The sequence below is a fragment of the Postia placenta genome (assembly GCF_002117355.1).
Source record: "Postia placenta MAD-698-R-SB12 unplaced genomic scaffold POSPLAscaffold_11, whole genome shotgun sequence".
NCBI lineage: Eukaryota > Fungi > Basidiomycota > Agaricomycetes > Polyporales > Adustoporiaceae > Rhodonia > Rhodonia placenta.
This window is the reverse complement of record NW_020169842.1, coordinates 1,124,131-1,140,575: the sequence shown is the minus strand read 5'-3', so window position 1 is coordinate 1,140,575 and position 16,445 is coordinate 1,124,131. Positions and strand designations below refer to the sequence as shown.

The window sequence follows — 16,445 nt, the reverse complement described above, 5'->3', positions numbered from 1 at the left end:
TGATAAATACGACAGCGCCGAGGTCATAACGAGCGAAAGCGGCGGGAAGAATTGTATGCGGTGCGAGGCGAGGCGCGGAGATGGCAGGATGGGCCTTTTACGGCGACCAGTCCTTGCTCATGAAGTGCCACTCGACAGTCTGGACACCCTGGCCGAGCGGGACGCCGAGCGACTCGAAGAGCGAGGGGCTCATGTCTGCATAAAAATGTAAGACACAAGTAGGGCGAGGCGTACAAACTGTATGGGACGTACCAATGGCAGTCGCAGCGCAGCCCATGCACTTGTCGCGCGTCTTGCCGTACTGCACCTGGCCGGTGCTCGGGTTCGTGATCTGCATCCACTGTAGGCGCATTGGTGAGCATGTGAAGTGCCGGCGACAACGGAGCATGCTTACCTGGTTGCAGTTGCCACCGCCACCGTAGATTTCGTGAGAGATGGCGACAATGGCGTCGCTGTCTACATCGTTGTACCCGCAGGCGCCAAGACCAACGTCATAATAGGTCCCCTGTACAGAGTATTTTAATGGCCGTGGGCATGTTGAAGTAGAGAAGATAGACATACACGGCCGGTGTGGGTGACGCGCTTATCGATGGGAGACGCCAAAACAGCGGCAGCCAGTGCGCAAAGCACGACAGAGAAGATGGACAGGCAGAACATTGTAAAGGGATGGATTATGAAGTGAATAATCTGAAAAGAATGGAGTGCTCGCTAGGAAGCGAAAGTGACACTAGGATGAAGGGGGAAAATACGAGTTGGAACTCGATGAAGTCCACCGCTGCCCGAGTGTCCCATTTATATTGAAAGGGGGCCACGGCTCGCTCGCAGGCGTGGGGACAGAAATGGCCTAGACCCAGCATCGCAAACGCAGGACGACGTCGGGCGTGCAAGATCAACCCTGAAATTAAAGTTAGAGGTTCAAGGTACCGAAAGCTCAAAACTATCGAGGGCGCACATATTTGCGAGAGAAAGATATTCCCCGGCAGTGAGTCCGCCGGCTCAAGGACTGCTCGGCGATCGAGGACGCAGCCAATCGGGTGCCGAGTTACATTGCCGAAGGTGCATTACGTAATCCGGGTCACATTTAACCACGAAGGGGTTGCGAAGAGTTCTGCACAAACGCCACAGCTGCCGAGAACATTGCGGGAGGTATTGCAAAGCAAGGGCGTAAGCCGAGGCTATGGGGATGACCGAGCAGAGGTCACTGGCTCCCATACAGCAGCAGTCTCAGCGCATCAGAGTACGCTGCCGCGGGGTACCGCATGTAAAACATTGTCGCGTCGTCTGGTGTCAATATCGTCAGTTTGTGACAAAGAACGGTCTGCAAGACTCTGTCCATCCAATGTACTAGGCTTCGCAAAATCTCATGGCATGGGCTCCCAATCTCGCCGTGCGCCTGCGATGTAGGACACTTCAGGCCGTCTTCTGAACCCGCGGAGCGGTTGAAGACATACTAATCATATGTACCGGATCCCTTGATGTCATCGAAGCAGCTATTTCGTCCAGGTTTCTTGTCGATTAGGCCTCGACCAGACGGGCCTCAGCAAGACATTGCCGAATAGGTGACATCGACGAGGCGTGAGCCGCTCCGGTGAATGATATAGTCCTTGCGGAAGAATGAGCCCGTAAACGGAGGGACTGCAGCGTGCTGGTACACCAGTAGGATTGCCAGACACCGCGGCCAACATAGTCCGACAACATACCATACCTTTGGAAAACAGCTTCTAATGCGAGATTGTTGTAACGGGCTGTAGAGAACTACCGCCGCTCGCATCGACGACACAATGACAGCCAATCCCATTCAACTTGGTGTGTGCCCAGATGGACTTCGGCTGTTTCTTCGATGCATCAAATCCCTGGCCCCTCCGTTGCTCCCCTCGCACTCCTTCACGTAGCAACACCTCCGTCGGAGAGGGATCGAGTGATCGAGCCTGTTGATGTTCACTCGTCAGCCGCATGGGCAACTGAGACATCGCACCAGGAGTAGGAACGACGTTGGCATCTGAGCGAAAGGGACCCGTTGCGAACATCGGGCCTGCGTGTCGCGGGTTGTATCGACTCGTGTGAGAAAGCATCCTCATCACCCGCAGACGAGAACCCGGGCTGAGGAATGAGTCGCATTTCGTCCATTTCTTCGTCATCTAGATCCTCGTCCACCATCCTCCGTTTGCCTTCTTTCAGCGGAGCGTCTGAAGACTGCACGTTGAATTCCGCCCATGTCGCATCTGGAATCAGGTCTCGCCTTGGGTCCTCGCCGATATGCCCTAATTCGATGTCTTCCGCGTTTTCCATAGAGTTCAATGTTAGCTGAAAATCCCCACAGAAATGAAGCAGGAGACGCTCCGCTTGCTCCTGGACCACTTTGAGGATAGAGGCAAGATCACCTTCGAGTGAGTAATACGCATCGAACATCCTTCGTTGTGTGGCTTTGATGAGACGAGCCATAGGCTGCATGACTTCATGGAGACAATCGGACACGTCTTCGCGCGGCGCTCGAATGTGAGTTACTCGGGCCTTGGACGAGTAAAACAATGCTGCTGCACGCTCCTGCTGCTTCATGTAATCACCGCGTCTCTCAACCTCAAGCGAGGGAGGTTGGCCTCCGACCTTGACGACGGACTTTGTGAAGACAAACCAGTTGAGGACCCACCAGATAGACTCGATATCATGCATGGGATTATAACGAAATTCGGGTATTGAGTTGAGTTCCGGAAGCGAGACACTGGGACCCCGACGATCCGCAAAATCGAATACATTTGCTCGCATCGCGCTTGACTTCGGCTTCTTCGTAGTGAAGAATTGATAACTCATCACGTCTACCTCAGCCGCCATGAAGTCAGTGGTACCCTGACGTTGGAGAATCAGTTTCTCTGCTCATAAAGTGTGAACGAATACACACACCGTGCGCATCTCGTGAGCACCCTTGTCATCACGCAAATATTGCTTCGCGTACTCGAGGTCAGAGAGCTTGACTACCAATTTCCCGTCTCGCTCATGAAATAAGATGTTGCCAACGCTGTTATCACGATGCACCCATCCAGCTTTATGCATGATACCAAGGGCTGCAATGGACGGTCAGTGATGCCATGGCCTGAATTGATAGCCTGGGCTTACCGATCAGTGCCTGTGTCAGTACCTCCGTGATACTCTTCAGGGACCTGAGATCACTGATGCATTGGCAGACTTCCTTGAAGACGATACGGTAGTGTGCCCTTGGCTTGTAGAGGGAAGGACGGCCGAGAAGCTGAGATGTGGATTCGGACGACCGATAATCCCCTGTGCCTGTACGCGATGGACTAGTGCCTCGTGACGTCTTTGCAGACGCGCTTTCGTTCTCTTGGACCTGTACTACGAACGTGGCATGATGTTCCGGTATGGGAAGCCCTCGGGTCATCAGCTGTCGTGTTTGATCAAGGCGGCCGTGAACATAAACGTCGCCGTGAGTTATGACAGAGAGAAAGCAGCGCTCGTAAAAGCTCTCTTTCTTTATTGCGACAAGGAAGTCGTAGATCTGTGCCAGAACAGAACCTTCTCACTGGCGGTCATCATCGATATACAAAACTTTGATGACAACATCTGGGCCCTCTTCCTTCTTTTCCCTGGTGCTCTCATTGACGACAAGCTTTTTGGCCTTCCAGACGCATGTCCCTCGCCTGCGCAGCCCATCGGCTCCAAAGTTGGATATTAGCTTGTTGGTGTGGTACCAGCTTTCCTTGCCATCTTTATATCACAAAACCTACAAACCCACCTTATAGCTTGATATTGAGGGGGGGAGATAATAGCACTTAAGTGTGGGGAGGTAATGCTGTTAAGCGCAACAACCAAGTGAATAGAACTGGGGGACAGGTTGCCCCAGGATGCTGCCTTATATACATGAGGGAAAACCCCCCAGGGACCGGTAATGGACCCCTGGTACCTAGCTGGGTAAGGATTACTAAGTATCATGTGCTCTATGATGTCATATATGATGTCATAGTCTGGCCCTGCCCTGCCCTGGGCCTAGGGTCCAGAATTGACCGGCCTATGGCCTAGTGCCTGAGCCTAGCTCCTACCTATGATGTCAGAATGATGTCATGGTCCAGAAGGAGTCTGGTTTCTATCTAGAAAAGGTCCGGCATCAGAGTCCAGCCTGATGTGTCCAGAACAAGATCATGTGTCGCTTATTTAAGCGGATAACCCCTTAGATATGTAGATGTACCCATATGCGGACGGATAAGTATGGATAAGTCCCTATACCCTTTGATATGTCCGCAGAAATAGCGGAAAAATTAGGTAAAATTAGGGAAACTGTGACACTTTATCCCGCACCAAGATATCCACACGCGGCGATTTATCCTCTGCAAGCTCGATCTCGTCCGCCACACTCTTCTTGCTCTTCATGCCTCTCCTGCCCTTGTCCTTTTGGATGACGTATATGATGGTAGGATCCCAGCCGACTGTGTGCTCCTCGGCATACATCAACGCCTGGAAGATATTCACAACAGTCTTATGATCCTATGTCAACCTGCTCAGCATAGAACTTTAGTTACTATTCGACCGCATTGCACTTACCTTCTGCCAATGAATCCTTTCGCTGACCAGCAGCTCTGCTCGACTAGCATACCATAGTCGCATAGTCGCATTTTCAATGGTCAGACCATATACGAATCGACGTCGGGCATCCTCGCGCATACACTGGCGCATACTCCAAACTACCTTGCACACGTTCTACGCCAAATGCCAGCGTCAGTAGGCAATACCTCCCACATCCGAATACCAACACACACCATTTCGGTCTTTTTTACTGGCATACGTTTTATACTCTGCGCAAAGTCCTATATCCATCCAACGTATCGCTCCTTCTGGTCGGTCAACCTTCACAAGATATCCATCGGGACGGGTCTTCGTTAGCCTTGTGTTGGCGCTTGGTGCTCGGGAGGATCCTGGCGGAGTGTTAAGAGTCGACTGCACTCGGCATGAGGGTTGACACTAGCGATAGCGTTCACAACATCCACAAGTGATTCAAAGTGATCGTCCTCCTTTTCAACAGCTTTAGCTGGATCACCTTTGAAGGATACCCAACAATCGTCCATAATGTGACCCTCGCGTTTGAGCTTCTCAACCGTTGCTACAGGGTCAAGGCCTTCGCGCAGCGGAGGGAGAAGAGCAGTGAAGAAGTAGTCCATTTGAACTTCGGATAGTGTCTTGCCAGCATCTTGCATGACTGCCTTATGTTGAGCGTCGATGTCGCTAGTCCTGTAGTCTGTCCCATCCATGACCTAAGGACGAGAGGGAGTCTCAGAGGATTTATGATCAAGGCTGAGTTGTGATTTGTGTTAAAGACTATTGATCAAGTAAGTCCGCAAGGAGAACTAGCTGAACTTGTGCATGCGGTTGACTTGGAGTTTCGAGCTGACAATGAGTTTGAACTTTTGAGCTTGGATCATCAAAGGCACCCATCACTGATGGCGATCGAAACGCGTCTGTGGCGCGGCGCCTACGCGTGACGTCGGACTCAGACGCGTCTTCGTTGCTTGTGCGAAAGTGTTCTCGCGCTTGTACACGAATAATGTAGTCGACTGACATACAGTGACTTGGACTTGGATCTGATTCGATTTGAGATTCAGATATGCCCTACGGACCACGGTCCAGACAATTCCGGTGACTGTACTTAGTGCGGCTATCTTTCCAGGCTCCTCTAGGGCTCTAAAGGGCCGTTTAGAGTAGGGCCAGCATAGTTGCACTTCAACTCAACAGGCATAAGTCTCCATCTCGAGTGAGGTGCTCACAGGCCCATACAATGTAGCTACCACTTGGGTCTCCGCATCGCCTTTTTCTGCGCGAGCGTCCCCCGACCCTTCGCTCCTCGCACTGTCTGCAGCTCCTTGAATTTCTTTTTCGCATAACTTTTAGCCTCTGCATCGTCGACTAGCTCGTCAATCAATGTTCGTTTTCTAGCCGTCTTGGCGAGGTTGTCCGCACTGGCTGCTCCGAATGGTGAATTAGTCGTTACAATAGTTCCGATCTAGAAATATCTCAATGTTCTACTCGGTGCGAGACGAGAGCATTACGAAGACACGTACAGCGAAATGTTTTGGTAGACCCTTGATGCCCTTGCCTTCCCCTTCCTCCTTTCGATAGAAGCGCTTGGGATCTAGCTGGTTGCGTAGTCGGAGAGCCTCCACTTCACGGTATAAATGAGGTAAATCAGCCTCAGCGGGTGCTGGGAGATCAAACCATCCTGAGCCAGCAGTCTTATTCTTGAGCTTCAGCGATACGTCAATAAAATACAACAGAAGGGTAAAGATATACGACGCACTTCTTTCTTCTCCTTTTTGGTCACCGGTTTGCCTTTCTCCGAGAGCTCTGGGGGAGGCGCCGGCTCTGCAGGGAGTATGCGCGAGGATGACGCCTTCTCCGCATGCTCTACATCATCGTCTCGAATCCTTAACGGGCCCGCCGTCTTCGAATCACTCAAGACAATGTATGGCGAAGGGAGCGAACCCGTATGCAGAGAGGGCAGCGGTCTGCAACAAGGGAGTGATGAGTGATGGAGGGGTAGAATGAGAAAGCACGACACACACAGTCCGTCTTTTTTCCTGTCATCCTCAAGACGTATCTCTTCCTCCTCCTGCGTCTCCTGCAAAGAAGAGCCGGACTCGTCTTGTTTCCGTGCTCTTACATTTTGCCTGGCTTTCTCGAGCAGATTATTCAGGAAATCTTCTGTAATCTCTTGTTCTGAATCGCTCTCTGAGGAGTCCGAGTCACTCTCCGAGGTGGAGTCTGAGCCATTGCTAGAGCTGGTATCTGAGTCTGACTCGTCTAACTCGTCTTCCGAGCTCGTCAGGGTCTGTGTAACAGGAGACTCGTCTGTGTCTTCATGTGCCGCTACTGCCTTCTCCTTTCCTTTCAGTGACGCAGCCATAGCAGAGAAGATCGGATGCTAGGAGTATTCAAGTCACGGAAGAATTTTCTGATGCTTAGTAGGCGTTCAGTATAGGAGTGTCGCAAGTCCTTCCTGGAATTGATCTCTGAACAGCAATCAACGACCCCGATCACTCACACCATGCTCTCTCGCACCGCTGGCCGGAGAGCGTGCCGGTCTTTTTCCTCTCTGAAGCAGGTCCGTCTCAACCATAATCAACCACAGAATGCACAGGACAATGCCCGAACCACACATTTTGGCTTTCAAACAGTTCCAGAAGAAACCAAGGAGTCTCTAGTGCGAAATGTCTTCGACTCGGTAGCGTCTTCGTACGACCTCATGAACGATGCAATGTCGCTTGGCGTGCACCGGCTCTGGAAAGACGAGTATATTGCGCTGTTGAAGCCAGGGGCCAAAGGTCCTGTGAAATGCATCGATGTCGCGGGTGGTACAGGCGACATTGCATTACGGATACTAGACTCCGCACGAGAACGTTATGCGGATAGGGAAACGAGCGTGGACGTCGTGGATATCAACACGGAGATGCTCAAGGAGGGTTACAAGCGTTTCAAGAAGACCATGTATCATAACAGTATGTTCATTGCATCTACCATCGTCTCTCGGTATTCACGGGGGGCGGACGCAGCGTCCCAAATTGCCTTCCACGAGGGTAATGCGCAAGCGCTGAACGAAGAGAAGTTTCCCTCCAATACATACGATCTGTATACCATCGCGTTCGGGATCAGGAACTGCACGTCCGTCCCGGATGTACTAAAAGAGGCCTACCGGGTTCTGAAGCCCGGCGGCACCTTCGCATGCCTCGAGTTCAGCAGAGTGAACAATCCGCTGTTTGGCGCGTAAGTGGTCTACTACCTTGTTGCGCTGTAGTTGATATCCCGACCGATGGAATAGCCTGTACGACCAGTACTCGTTCTCGGTCATACCACTGATCGGGACTATCCTGACCGGCGACCGCGCGTCGTACCAGTACCTGGTGGAGTCTATCCGAAAGTTTCCTCCTCAACCCGAGTTCGCGAAGATGATAGCAGACGCCGGCTTTACGACCGGCGGGATGTTCGAAGGCAAAGGTGGCGCTTGGAGAGACTTGTGGGGAGGCATTGCATCCATCCATACTGGCGTGAAGGTCTGATGCAGTAGCGGTCGTGTGCACCACCTCGCTTGTATTATTGCCTTGTGGTTGCTAGATTTCTGCACAATGCATTGCGTGCTGAACAACTCTGGAGACATGCTATTGTAGAAAGACAATAATGACAAGATATTTGAGTGAACGTTTGAGCTGCCGTAACACTTCGTAACACCCCTGTGACCCTTCGAAGACAGCTTGCTAAGCGCCGACATACCACGCCTCGTACGCGCTCATCTCCTCGTTCCTGTCGTCCCCTACATCCTACCCTCTCGCAACGCCAGATCCCAGGCGTCGCACATCGATACATCATGGCTAGCTCATCCTCGTCTACGCCCCCGGTGATGCCGCCGGCCAACGCCGACCTGGCGACGACATGGGCGTACCTCGAGGAGGGCGTCGACCACATTATGACCAAGCTGCAGACAGGCGTATCGTATTCGAAGTACATGAGCCTATACACGGTGTCGTACAACTACTGCACGTCGTCTAAGATGCACGGCGCAGGCGAGCAGGCGGGCCTCGGTCATCGTAGTAAGTCGCCTATGCTCTTGCCCTCCGCTGTGCTTGTTGACGGACCATAGCTGGAGCTAATCTGATGGGATCCGATTTGTACAACAATCTCATACGCTATTTCGTCAACCATCTGAAGACGCTGCGCACGGTGAGTGCAGGCGAATCATTGTGGCGGCCGAAATTGAAACCTCTGTAGCAATCGGACGCATTGCAAGACGAACCATTACTCCGATATTACGCACAGGAGTGGGATCGGTACACCACCGGCGCAAACTACATCAATAGATTGTTCACGTACTTGAATCGGCACTGGGTGAAGCGTGAGCGAGATGAGGGGCGAAAGGGCGTGTATCCGGTCTACACTGTAAGTCCACCCGGTGACCCTGGAAAGTGTCGGCACTGGATTCTATGGGATACGGATTCTGTTGCATGTTGTCTGGTTAGATCTTTTTTTGCGGCAGGCGGTTTGCAGATGTGCCATGGCAGCTGGCTTCGTGGGCAGGCCATGCTCACAACGCCTTTCTGTAATGACCAGTCAGCATGCAATTCGGTTACGGGTTAACTGTCGAGTCCATCCAAAACTCCCATAGAATTCTTTGCATAGACATATCTGATGATTCAGCTCGTGACTTTACTCATATGTTGCTTATATGGTGGCACAGCTTGCACTGGTCCAGTGGAAGACGAACTTCTTCCTCCATGTGCAGAGCAAGGGCCAGAAGCTTGCGGGCGCGATCCTTCGCCTGATTGAGCGACAACGAAATGGCGAAACAATTGATCAAACGCTGGTCAAGAAGGTGGTGGATTCGTTCGTCTCGCTCGGTCTCGACGAAGGAGACATCAACAAGGTGTCGTACGAGATTTACAAGGAGCACTTTGAAGTCCCTTTCCTCGAAGCTACCGAGAGATACTACCGCCAGGAATCAGAGGCATTCCTTGCGGAGAACACTGTAGCGGATTACCTCAAGAAGGCTGAGGAGCGCCTACGCGAGGAGGAGGATCGTGTCGAGCGATACCTGAATACCAATACGCGCAAAGGCCTGATCAGCAAATGCGAGCATGTCTTGATTCGCGAGCACGCTGAACTTATGTGGGACAACTTTCAAGAATTGCTTGACTACGATAAGGATGCAGACTTGCAGCGCATGTACGCCCTCCTTGCGCGCATCCCCGAGGGCCTGGAGCCTCTGCGGAAGCGTTTCGAGGAGCACGTTAAGCGTTCTGGCCTCGCGTCGGTGTCGAAGCTTGTCGGTGAGGGTGGCGGCGCCGCGGCGGAGAACATCGAACCTAAGGCCTATGTCGATGCCCTCCTTGAGGTGCACCAGAAGAACTCGGAGACGGTCACACGCAGCTTCCGTGGGGAAGCAGGCTTCGTCGCCAGTCTCGACAAGGCCTGCAGAGAGTTTGTCAACCGCAACACTGCCACTGGAACGTCAACAACGAAGTCGCCCGAGTTGTTGGCGAAGCACGCAGACGCCCTGCTCCGCAAAAATAATAAGATGGCCGAGGAGGAGGATTTGGAGAGCGCTCTTAACAAAGTGGTACGTCTTGCGCATGATATAATTGGTGATGCAGCTTATTTATACCCCTGTTCCTAGATGGTCATCTTCAAGTACATCGACGATAAGGATGTTTTCCAGACGTACTACACCACGAAGTTATCCAAGCGTCTCATTCACGGTGTATCGGCATCGGATGAGGCTGAGGCGAGCATGATCTCCAAGCTCAAGGAGGCATGCGGTTTCGAATACACGAACAAGCTGCAGCGCATGTTCACTGGTGCGTCATTCCATATCCACGTTCGCTACGGTGTCTAACAGGTATTCGCAGACATGAGCCTGAGTAAGGATCTCACTGATCAGTTCAAGGAGCGCATGCAGCAGAATGGTGAGGACTCCGACCTGAACTTCACCATCATGGTGCTCGGCACGAATTTCTGGCCGATCACCGCCACGAACAACGAATACATCATCCCGGCGGACATCCTGCCCACGTATGAGAAGTTCACGAAGTACTACCAGCAGAAGCACTCTGGGCGTAAGCTCACCTGGCTCTGGAACTATTCGAAGAACGAGCTCCGGACGAACTACACGAACTCGAAGTACATCCTCATGACGAGCTCGTGGCAGATGGCGGTCCTGCTCCAATACAATGACAACGATACGCTCTCGTTTGAAGAACTGGCCACAGCAACAGCTATTTCGAAGGACTACTTGAAGCAGGTCCTGGCCGTGCTAGTGAAGGCCAAGATTCTCATTAACGATGAGCAGGATCAGTATGATTTGAACCCTAGTGAGTTTACTTGCTTGTATTGTGTCTGGTACGTATATTGATAAGTTTTCAACAACAGGCTTCAAGTCAAAGAAGATCCGTATCAACCTGAATGCACCTATCAAGGCTGAGCAGAAGGCTGAATCTGCAGACGTGTTGAAGATTGTGGACGAGGATCGCAAATATGTGATTCAAGCTACGATTGTTCGGTCAGTAGAAGTGACAGCGGAATAAGGATGATGCACTAATACTGCGCTCTCGTTCCAGTATCATGAAAGCACGGAAGACGATGAAGAACAATTTACTTATTCAAGAAGTGATCTCGCAGATCTCGCAGCGATTCACGCCTAAGATCCCGGACATCAAGAAGGTGCGTCGGTGGTGTCCAATACAATTAATTGCACCCTCTAATCACACTTTCCCATATCCAGGCGATAGACCATCTGCTAGAGAAGGAGTATATTGAGCGGGTGGAAGGTACTAGGGATACCTTTGCTTACGTCGCGTAATTTCCGGTTGTTCGTCGTGTCTGCTTTGCTTTGCCATGTTTATGCCTCGAGTTTGTCCTACCCATCCTGAATTGTACATTGTAGCGTATTGGTACATATCAACTAGCATGTCTTGATCCTCGTAGACTGTCACCCATTGCATGCATAGACTTGTGCTGTGTGAGTAGAGAAATCATAGTATATTACATGACCACAGCCGAACCCGTTCCTACTGAATGTCGCAGGCCTGAAACTGAGTGAGAACATTGTTTTTCAATGCACACTCTGGACACTTGCTGCACTGACGCGCATCCCGCCGCTCGTACTTAAACGCTTAAGGGCATGGCGGAACTAGTCCAGGCCGCATCGGGTGTTGTCCAAACTGCTCGAACGGGACCGTCCTTACGACCGATGGCCTAGAAGAATACCTCATTGATCACATTGTTGACGCACGCCGCCAGGGCGGAAAAATCTCGTTCGGTGGTCCGGGTATGGACCAGAATACGATTCATGGCTCTCGCGCGCTGAACTCGACGACTGCGAGGCGTTGGACCGATGGGAGGCTCGGGAAGGGGGGCCTCCAACGCGGTAGCTTTTTCCCCCACCGGGTTTTCTTATGCACCCGTGCTGTGCCCAGGTTGTGTTGTATTGAATTCCTCTTTGCCTCTCAGACCAAGTTTTCTTTTCCCCATACCCCGGGAGGGTGTAAGCTTGGGCTTACCATACCTGCCGTTTCGAGACTGCGACACCTACTGACATCATCTGTTTGCACAACTGTCACGCTGTTTGGCGCCGTTTGCTACCGCGCACGCTCTCGAGCTGGTTGTTCATTCCTTTTCCTCTAACCACCACCATCACCACCACCACCACCACCTAGTACATCCTTTACAATACTTCGTTTACATTGTACGCGTACAATGACATCGCGGTTCTGATCGTTGTCCGAAAAGACCGTGCCGAGCTGCCGAGTGTAAGCCACAGAGATTCCCAAATTTGGCGAAGTCGACCAGGTCCCGCGCTGCGGACGTGTTTGCGCAAACGACCGCTCAGTCATCGGGACCAGGTCTGTCGGCCTTTCTATGGTTAGTCTCCAAGATCTTGATCTTCGCAAATTCATCCAGCATTAATGATTTACATCTTCCTTTCGATCTCGGATAATCACAGGATTCAACGTCATCAAGCGCATAAAACCTATACGCGGATACTGCCTCGTGCTGTCTCCACATTTGTGAGTCTGCCTTGAGGGAGGAGGGAGTAAGCAGTCCACTCAGATGGCTAACGGAGAGTCCTTTCAGGAGGCACGGCAACAACACCGTGAGGTGTGACCGAGGTGTGGGCTTTTCTCTCATTGTCTACCCCAGGTGGCTGAGATCCCGTAGTAGGATTCACTATTCATGCACCATGAGTCTACGGGACGCACTACTAGCCTCTCTTGCAGACGTGCCGGGAACGCGCGAGTTCCACATCCACGTCTTGGTTTCTTCGCCGCGCAAACGCTCGGATATCTATCCGTACGCCATCCCACGTCCCAAGGTTTATTTGCAGGACATCCTCATCCTCCTCTCAGAGCAACCCCCTCTGAGTGCGTCTCGTGTCCTCACGACCGCCATCGAGGCCTCGTTCCACAACATCCCCGCCACCTCCTGCGGGATACTGTACGTCTCCAAAGTCGACTCCTCCGGGCATGCTGCTAAGCCCTCCCCCACCACCGCACTCGTGAAAGGTCTGTTGGGATTCTATGCTGATCCTTCCGCCAGGCCGACACACGTGGATCACCTCTGGATCCAGCTCTTCGCACGCGCTCAGGGACAGTACCTGTTCCCTAATTCCGCCGACTTTCCCGGCAAACGGCCTCTGGCGGATCTCCAGCTCTGCTCGTGGTGGAAGCACGTTCTGTCCGACACCGCTGCAACAACGTTATCGCGGGAGAAGGGTCCGCCAAACGTCAAGCTATTCTATGTGCTCCCTGGTCTCAGTGAACTCGAGGCGACACACGCGCTCAATGCTGCTCGCGCGACACCGTCTGCTCACGCGTCGCTATCCTGGATCTATGGGCACCCTTACAACCAGTCTGAGATCCCGCTACCCTGCCCACCCATCAAGAACAACGCCCGGCGCAACTTGGGCCACTTTATCCCGTCCTTCGACGACGATCCCAAATCGCGTTTCATGGACGAGATTGCCCACACCATGAACGCGGACGCTGTGAGTTCGCCGAAACGCAAAAAGCCTCGGCCCCCCGACAGCCGCGCGTCTGATAGGGGTGCAGATGACAATGCAGCCACGGAGGAAGTCCAGGGCGAGCTGAGCAAGGTCAGCCCGGATGAGTTCTGGGAGCGCATGTCGTTCCGCCAGGAGTGCATCTCGGGCGTCGTGACCGCGTTCTTTGCGCTCGGCATCTCGGGCCCTGGCGGGCCTGACCAAAGCGCAGGCGCAGTCTCCCACTCGCCACTCGCGCCCCAGCCGGGCCAGGTGGCTCCGAGAATGGTCGAGCGCGTTATCGCAACGCTGATGAACCACCACGAGTTTTCGACGCGGGAGCGTGCGCTGCGCGCGACGGAAACGCTCGAGGGCGCGATCAAGGGCCTCTGCGAAGACCTCGCTGCTGTCCCCTCCTCGCCCACACTGACGCGGCACAGCGTGCGCGAGGCCACGCCGGAGCCGGGGCCGTCGCATTTGGAGGTGCCCAAGACGCCGCCGCGGCGCGCGGCGCAGCTCCCAGACATCTCGCCCAACCCCTTCCCGGAGCCCGTCGCGTCTCTGGAGACGTACCACTCGTTCATATACGGGTCTGTCGCGGTCGACAATCCGCTTCCACCGCCCAAGGATGCCGCGGCGACGGGGGCGCAGGGCGCAGGCGCGGGCGGCGAGAGGGCGGCGGGACCGCAGGTCACCATGCTGACTGCGCGAAAGAAGCGGAAGACCCCATCATGACCCCATGGGCCGCTGGAGTATGCATGGTGCGTGCCTCGCCGCTGATCATCGGCCGTTCGCTGACGGCGCCCCTGGGGCCTGATTCGCGTATGTGCGTGCAGATACCGTACGAGATATGCCAGCTATTTAGGCAATGCTTGTTCTTGGTCTGTTTTCGAATGGCGGACATGTGCAATGACAGGTGGAAGCGGATTGTGTTTTGCTCCAGACTCTGCTGGTTGGTGCCTTAGATGTTGTGTTGAACCTTCCTTTGAACTTCCGCAGACTCCGGATACGCGTGTCTGGGCCCAACTGAATACGTGGATTCACTGTACTGGTGTCTCGCTCTGTGGATCGAGCGCCGCGCATACTCCAAGCAAGCAGGTTCTTTGCTATACATTCTCGAGTGGTCATTGAGCTACGGGCGAGTCGCGAAGCATGCCCTTATTATTGGTGGCATCACGGGACTTGGAGAAGGTGATTATGAAGGGTGCACGAGGGGTGAGAAGGAGCGTCATCATTCTCAAGGCGAAGGCTAACGCGTGCTCGCGAGCGGATCTATTGGGCGAGAGCCGACGGCCATTGGGCAAGAAGTGCTCGTACGCGCTTCTGAAACGAGCACTTACGAGGGAGAAGCTGGCCATCGATACGAGCGTGCGTGCGTTCTAGTGGTTGTCTTGTCTCGCAAGCTTATTGCTCGGCGCGAGCTGCAGTATTAAGCTGAACATGTTGTTTGTACGGCTTAGATTGCCGCGATCAGCCGGGGTGGAGACGCGGTGGGTGCCAACGCGACAGACCGCCCGATGACAATCATACACATGTGGGCGAATGGTGGGTTCATGACAACTCCACATTGTGCGCAGGGTTCCGAGGAAAAGAAGGCTGTCGTGGGATCAATAGTGTCGTGGATTGGTGTCGAATGAAGTACTCTTGCTGTTAGCAGACTATTAATACGGGGGGTGCTCCTGTCGAGGAGGATGTGAATTTCGTGATTCGGGCTTCTTCTTCAATTATGGAGGCTTTGGATAGCCGAGGCAAGCTCGTGTAGGAATGGCCGAATCTTAAGCTTCGGCTGTGCCTCGTTGGTCGTCGGTGGCACATAGGCCGGATCGACGTCGGGGCCGCGTGGGGCCGAGTGTTTCATTGAGCGCGGAGGACGTTGCACGGGAGCGCGGGAAAGTGGCGGCGCTCCAGCCGAGCAATGACAAGTGAACCTTGTATTATTGACGGCTTCCTATCGGTCGAATTCCCTTTCTGATCCATTCCATCCAACTCTTGGGTCGCCGTCACCGTGCCTCTATCACTCCTCTTCCTCCTGCCCCTCCCTCTCCCTCTCCGCCCGAATGCCCGCTCGCTGTCCCCTCCTCCTCTAGCACGCCCGCGCTAGTCCTCCATGTCCGCAACGCGCGATCAAATGGCGACACAGCAGCCACAGTCGCTGCCCTCCTTCTCCCAGACCTTCAACGCCCCCTCGCTGAGCAGGCTCGCCTCGAACGACAACGCCCTGCCGCCCATTCACCGTCTCACCTCGCCGCATGGCCGCTCGCGTGGCTCCCCGTCTGCACGCATGTCCCCGCAGCGCACCGAAGATACCAGGCAGAACCAGCGGAAACGTCTGCACGCAGACACCTCGCCTGTAGAGGACCGGGATGGCGGGGCAGACTCAGAGTACGTCGTCGCCGTCCCTACAACTGTCATCGCTGTCCCTACCGCTGTTGTCGCTGACAATAGCACCAGGCAGAATCAACGGAGACGTCTGCACGCAGACACCTCGCCTGTAGAGGATCGAGATGGTGGGGCAGAATCCGAGTACGTCGTCGCCGTCCCTACAACTGTCATCGCTGTCCCCACCGCTGTTCTCGCTGTCCCTACCGCTGTTGTCGCTGACAATAGCACCAGGCAGAACCAACGGAGACGTCTGCACGCAGACACCTCGCCTGTAGAGGATCGAGATGGTGGGGCAGAGTCAGAGTACGTCGTTGCCGCCCCTGCCGCTGTCGTCGCTGACAAGAGCGCCGTCGGCAGTTCGCACCGATCCCCTCGGGCGGTGCGCATCAAAGCCAACGATACCAGGCAGAATCAACGGAAACGTCTGCACGCAGACACCTCGGCTGCAGAGGACAGAGATGGCCGGGCAGAGTCCGAGTACGTCGTCGCCGTCCCTACAACTGTCATCGCTGTCCCCACCGCTGTTCTCGCTGTCCCTACCGCT

The 16,445-nt window shown here is 53.8% G+C and overlaps 9 protein-coding genes across 9 annotated transcripts in view; 4 read left to right on the top strand and 5 right to left on the bottom strand.

Annotated features, from left to right (window-relative positions):
• Positions 1-97: 97 nt before the first annotated feature.
• On the bottom strand, positions 98-657 carry POSPLADRAFT_1149586 (hypothetical protein; the record flags this gene model as incomplete). The annotated part of the gene is made up of 4 exons (XM_024486323.1): positions 98-195; positions 253-340; positions 395-505; positions 562-657. The coding sequence occupies 4 exons, from the start codon at positions 655-657 to the stop codon at positions 98-100; spliced, it is 393 nt and encodes a 130-aa protein (XP_024336789.1).
• Positions 658-1,721: 1,064 nt separating this feature from the next.
• POSPLADRAFT_1035467 (hypothetical protein) lies at positions 1,722-2,556 on the bottom strand (the record flags this gene model as incomplete). The annotated part of the gene is made up of 2 exons (XM_024477087.1): positions 1,722-2,032; positions 2,082-2,556. The coding sequence occupies 2 exons, from the start codon at positions 2,554-2,556 to the stop codon at positions 1,722-1,724; spliced, it is 786 nt and encodes a 261-aa protein (XP_024336788.1).
• Positions 2,557-2,628: 72 nt separating this feature from the next.
• Positions 2,629-3,048, bottom strand: POSPLADRAFT_1149631 (hypothetical protein; the record flags this gene model as incomplete). The annotated part of the gene is made up of 2 exons (XM_024486328.1): positions 2,629-2,844; positions 2,899-3,048. Coding segments are annotated over 2 exons (366 nt in total), but the record flags the coding sequence as incomplete, so codon positions are not given.
• A 1,227-nt stretch (positions 3,049-4,275) lies between these two features.
• POSPLADRAFT_1059287 (hypothetical protein) lies at positions 4,276-5,252 on the bottom strand (the record flags this gene model as incomplete). Its single annotated transcript, XM_024481138.1, has 4 exons — positions 4,276-4,491; positions 4,549-4,704; positions 4,762-4,941; positions 4,992-5,252. 4 exons carry the CDS (start codon positions 5,250-5,252, stop codon positions 4,276-4,278), a joined length of 813 nt encoding a protein of 270 aa, XP_024336786.1.
• Positions 5,253-5,782: 530 nt separating this feature from the next.
• Positions 5,783-6,901, bottom strand: POSPLADRAFT_1048437 (hypothetical protein; the record flags this gene model as incomplete). Its single annotated transcript, XM_024479512.1, has 4 exons — positions 5,783-6,001; positions 6,060-6,242; positions 6,296-6,503; positions 6,561-6,901. 4 exons carry the CDS (start codon positions 6,899-6,901, stop codon positions 5,783-5,785), a joined length of 951 nt encoding a protein of 316 aa, XP_024336785.1.
• A 141-nt stretch (positions 6,902-7,042) lies between these two features.
• Positions 7,043-8,132, top strand: POSPLADRAFT_1183724 (hypothetical protein; the record flags this gene model as incomplete). Its single annotated transcript, XM_024489027.1, has 3 exons — positions 7,043-7,493; positions 7,548-7,758; positions 7,814-8,132. The coding sequence occupies 3 exons, from the start codon at positions 7,043-7,045 to the stop codon at positions 8,049-8,051; spliced, it is 900 nt and encodes a 299-aa protein (XP_024336784.1). The 3' UTR covers positions 8,052-8,132.
• A 162-nt stretch (positions 8,133-8,294) lies between these two features.
• POSPLADRAFT_1183720 (hypothetical protein) lies at positions 8,295-11,534 on the top strand. Its single transcript, XM_024489026.1, has 9 exons — positions 8,295-8,579; positions 8,630-8,709; positions 8,758-8,925; positions 9,224-10,102; positions 10,160-10,340; positions 10,392-10,853; positions 10,912-11,041; positions 11,100-11,202; positions 11,264-11,534. Exons 1-9 carry the CDS (start codon positions 8,357-8,359, stop codon positions 11,339-11,341), a joined length of 2,304 nt encoding a protein of 767 aa, XP_024336783.1. The 5' UTR covers positions 8,295-8,356; the 3' UTR covers positions 11,342-11,534.
• Positions 11,535-12,718: 1,184 nt separating this feature from the next.
• POSPLADRAFT_1172275 (hypothetical protein) lies at positions 12,719-14,630 on the top strand (the record flags this gene model as incomplete). Its single annotated transcript, XM_024488176.1, has 2 exons — positions 12,719-14,280; positions 14,356-14,630. The coding sequence occupies one exon, from the start codon at positions 12,722-12,724 to the stop codon at positions 14,252-14,254; it is 1,533 nt and encodes a 510-aa protein (XP_024336782.1). The 3' UTR covers positions 14,255-14,280; positions 14,356-14,630.
• Positions 14,631-15,626: 996 nt separating this feature from the next.
• The window catches only part of POSPLADRAFT_1048433 (hypothetical protein), a gene marked incomplete at both ends in the record, with an annotated part of 1,691 nt that continues 872 nt past the window's right edge, over positions 15,627-16,445 (top strand). Inside the window, one exon of the mRNA XM_024479511.1 lies at positions 15,627-16,378. Within this exon, the coding sequence (XP_024336781.1) occupies positions 15,627-16,378 (752 nt within the window). The remainder of the gene's footprint in view (positions 16,379-16,445) is intronic.

Bases quoted from the DNA above. Each gene is read 5' to 3' on its own strand.
- POSPLADRAFT_1183720 (XM_024489026.1), top strand. From the start codon at position 8,357: ATGGCTAGCTCATCCTCGTCTACGCCCCCGGTGATGCCGCCGGCCAAC. The intron at 8,710-8,757 runs GTGAGTGCAGGC...AAACCTCTGTAG, and splicing joins ATCTGAAGACGCTGCGCACG to CAATCGGACGCATTGCAAGA. The intron at 11,203-11,263 runs GTGCGTCGGTGG...TCCCATATCCAG, and splicing joins AGATCCCGGACATCAAGAAG to GCGATAGACCATCTGCTAGA.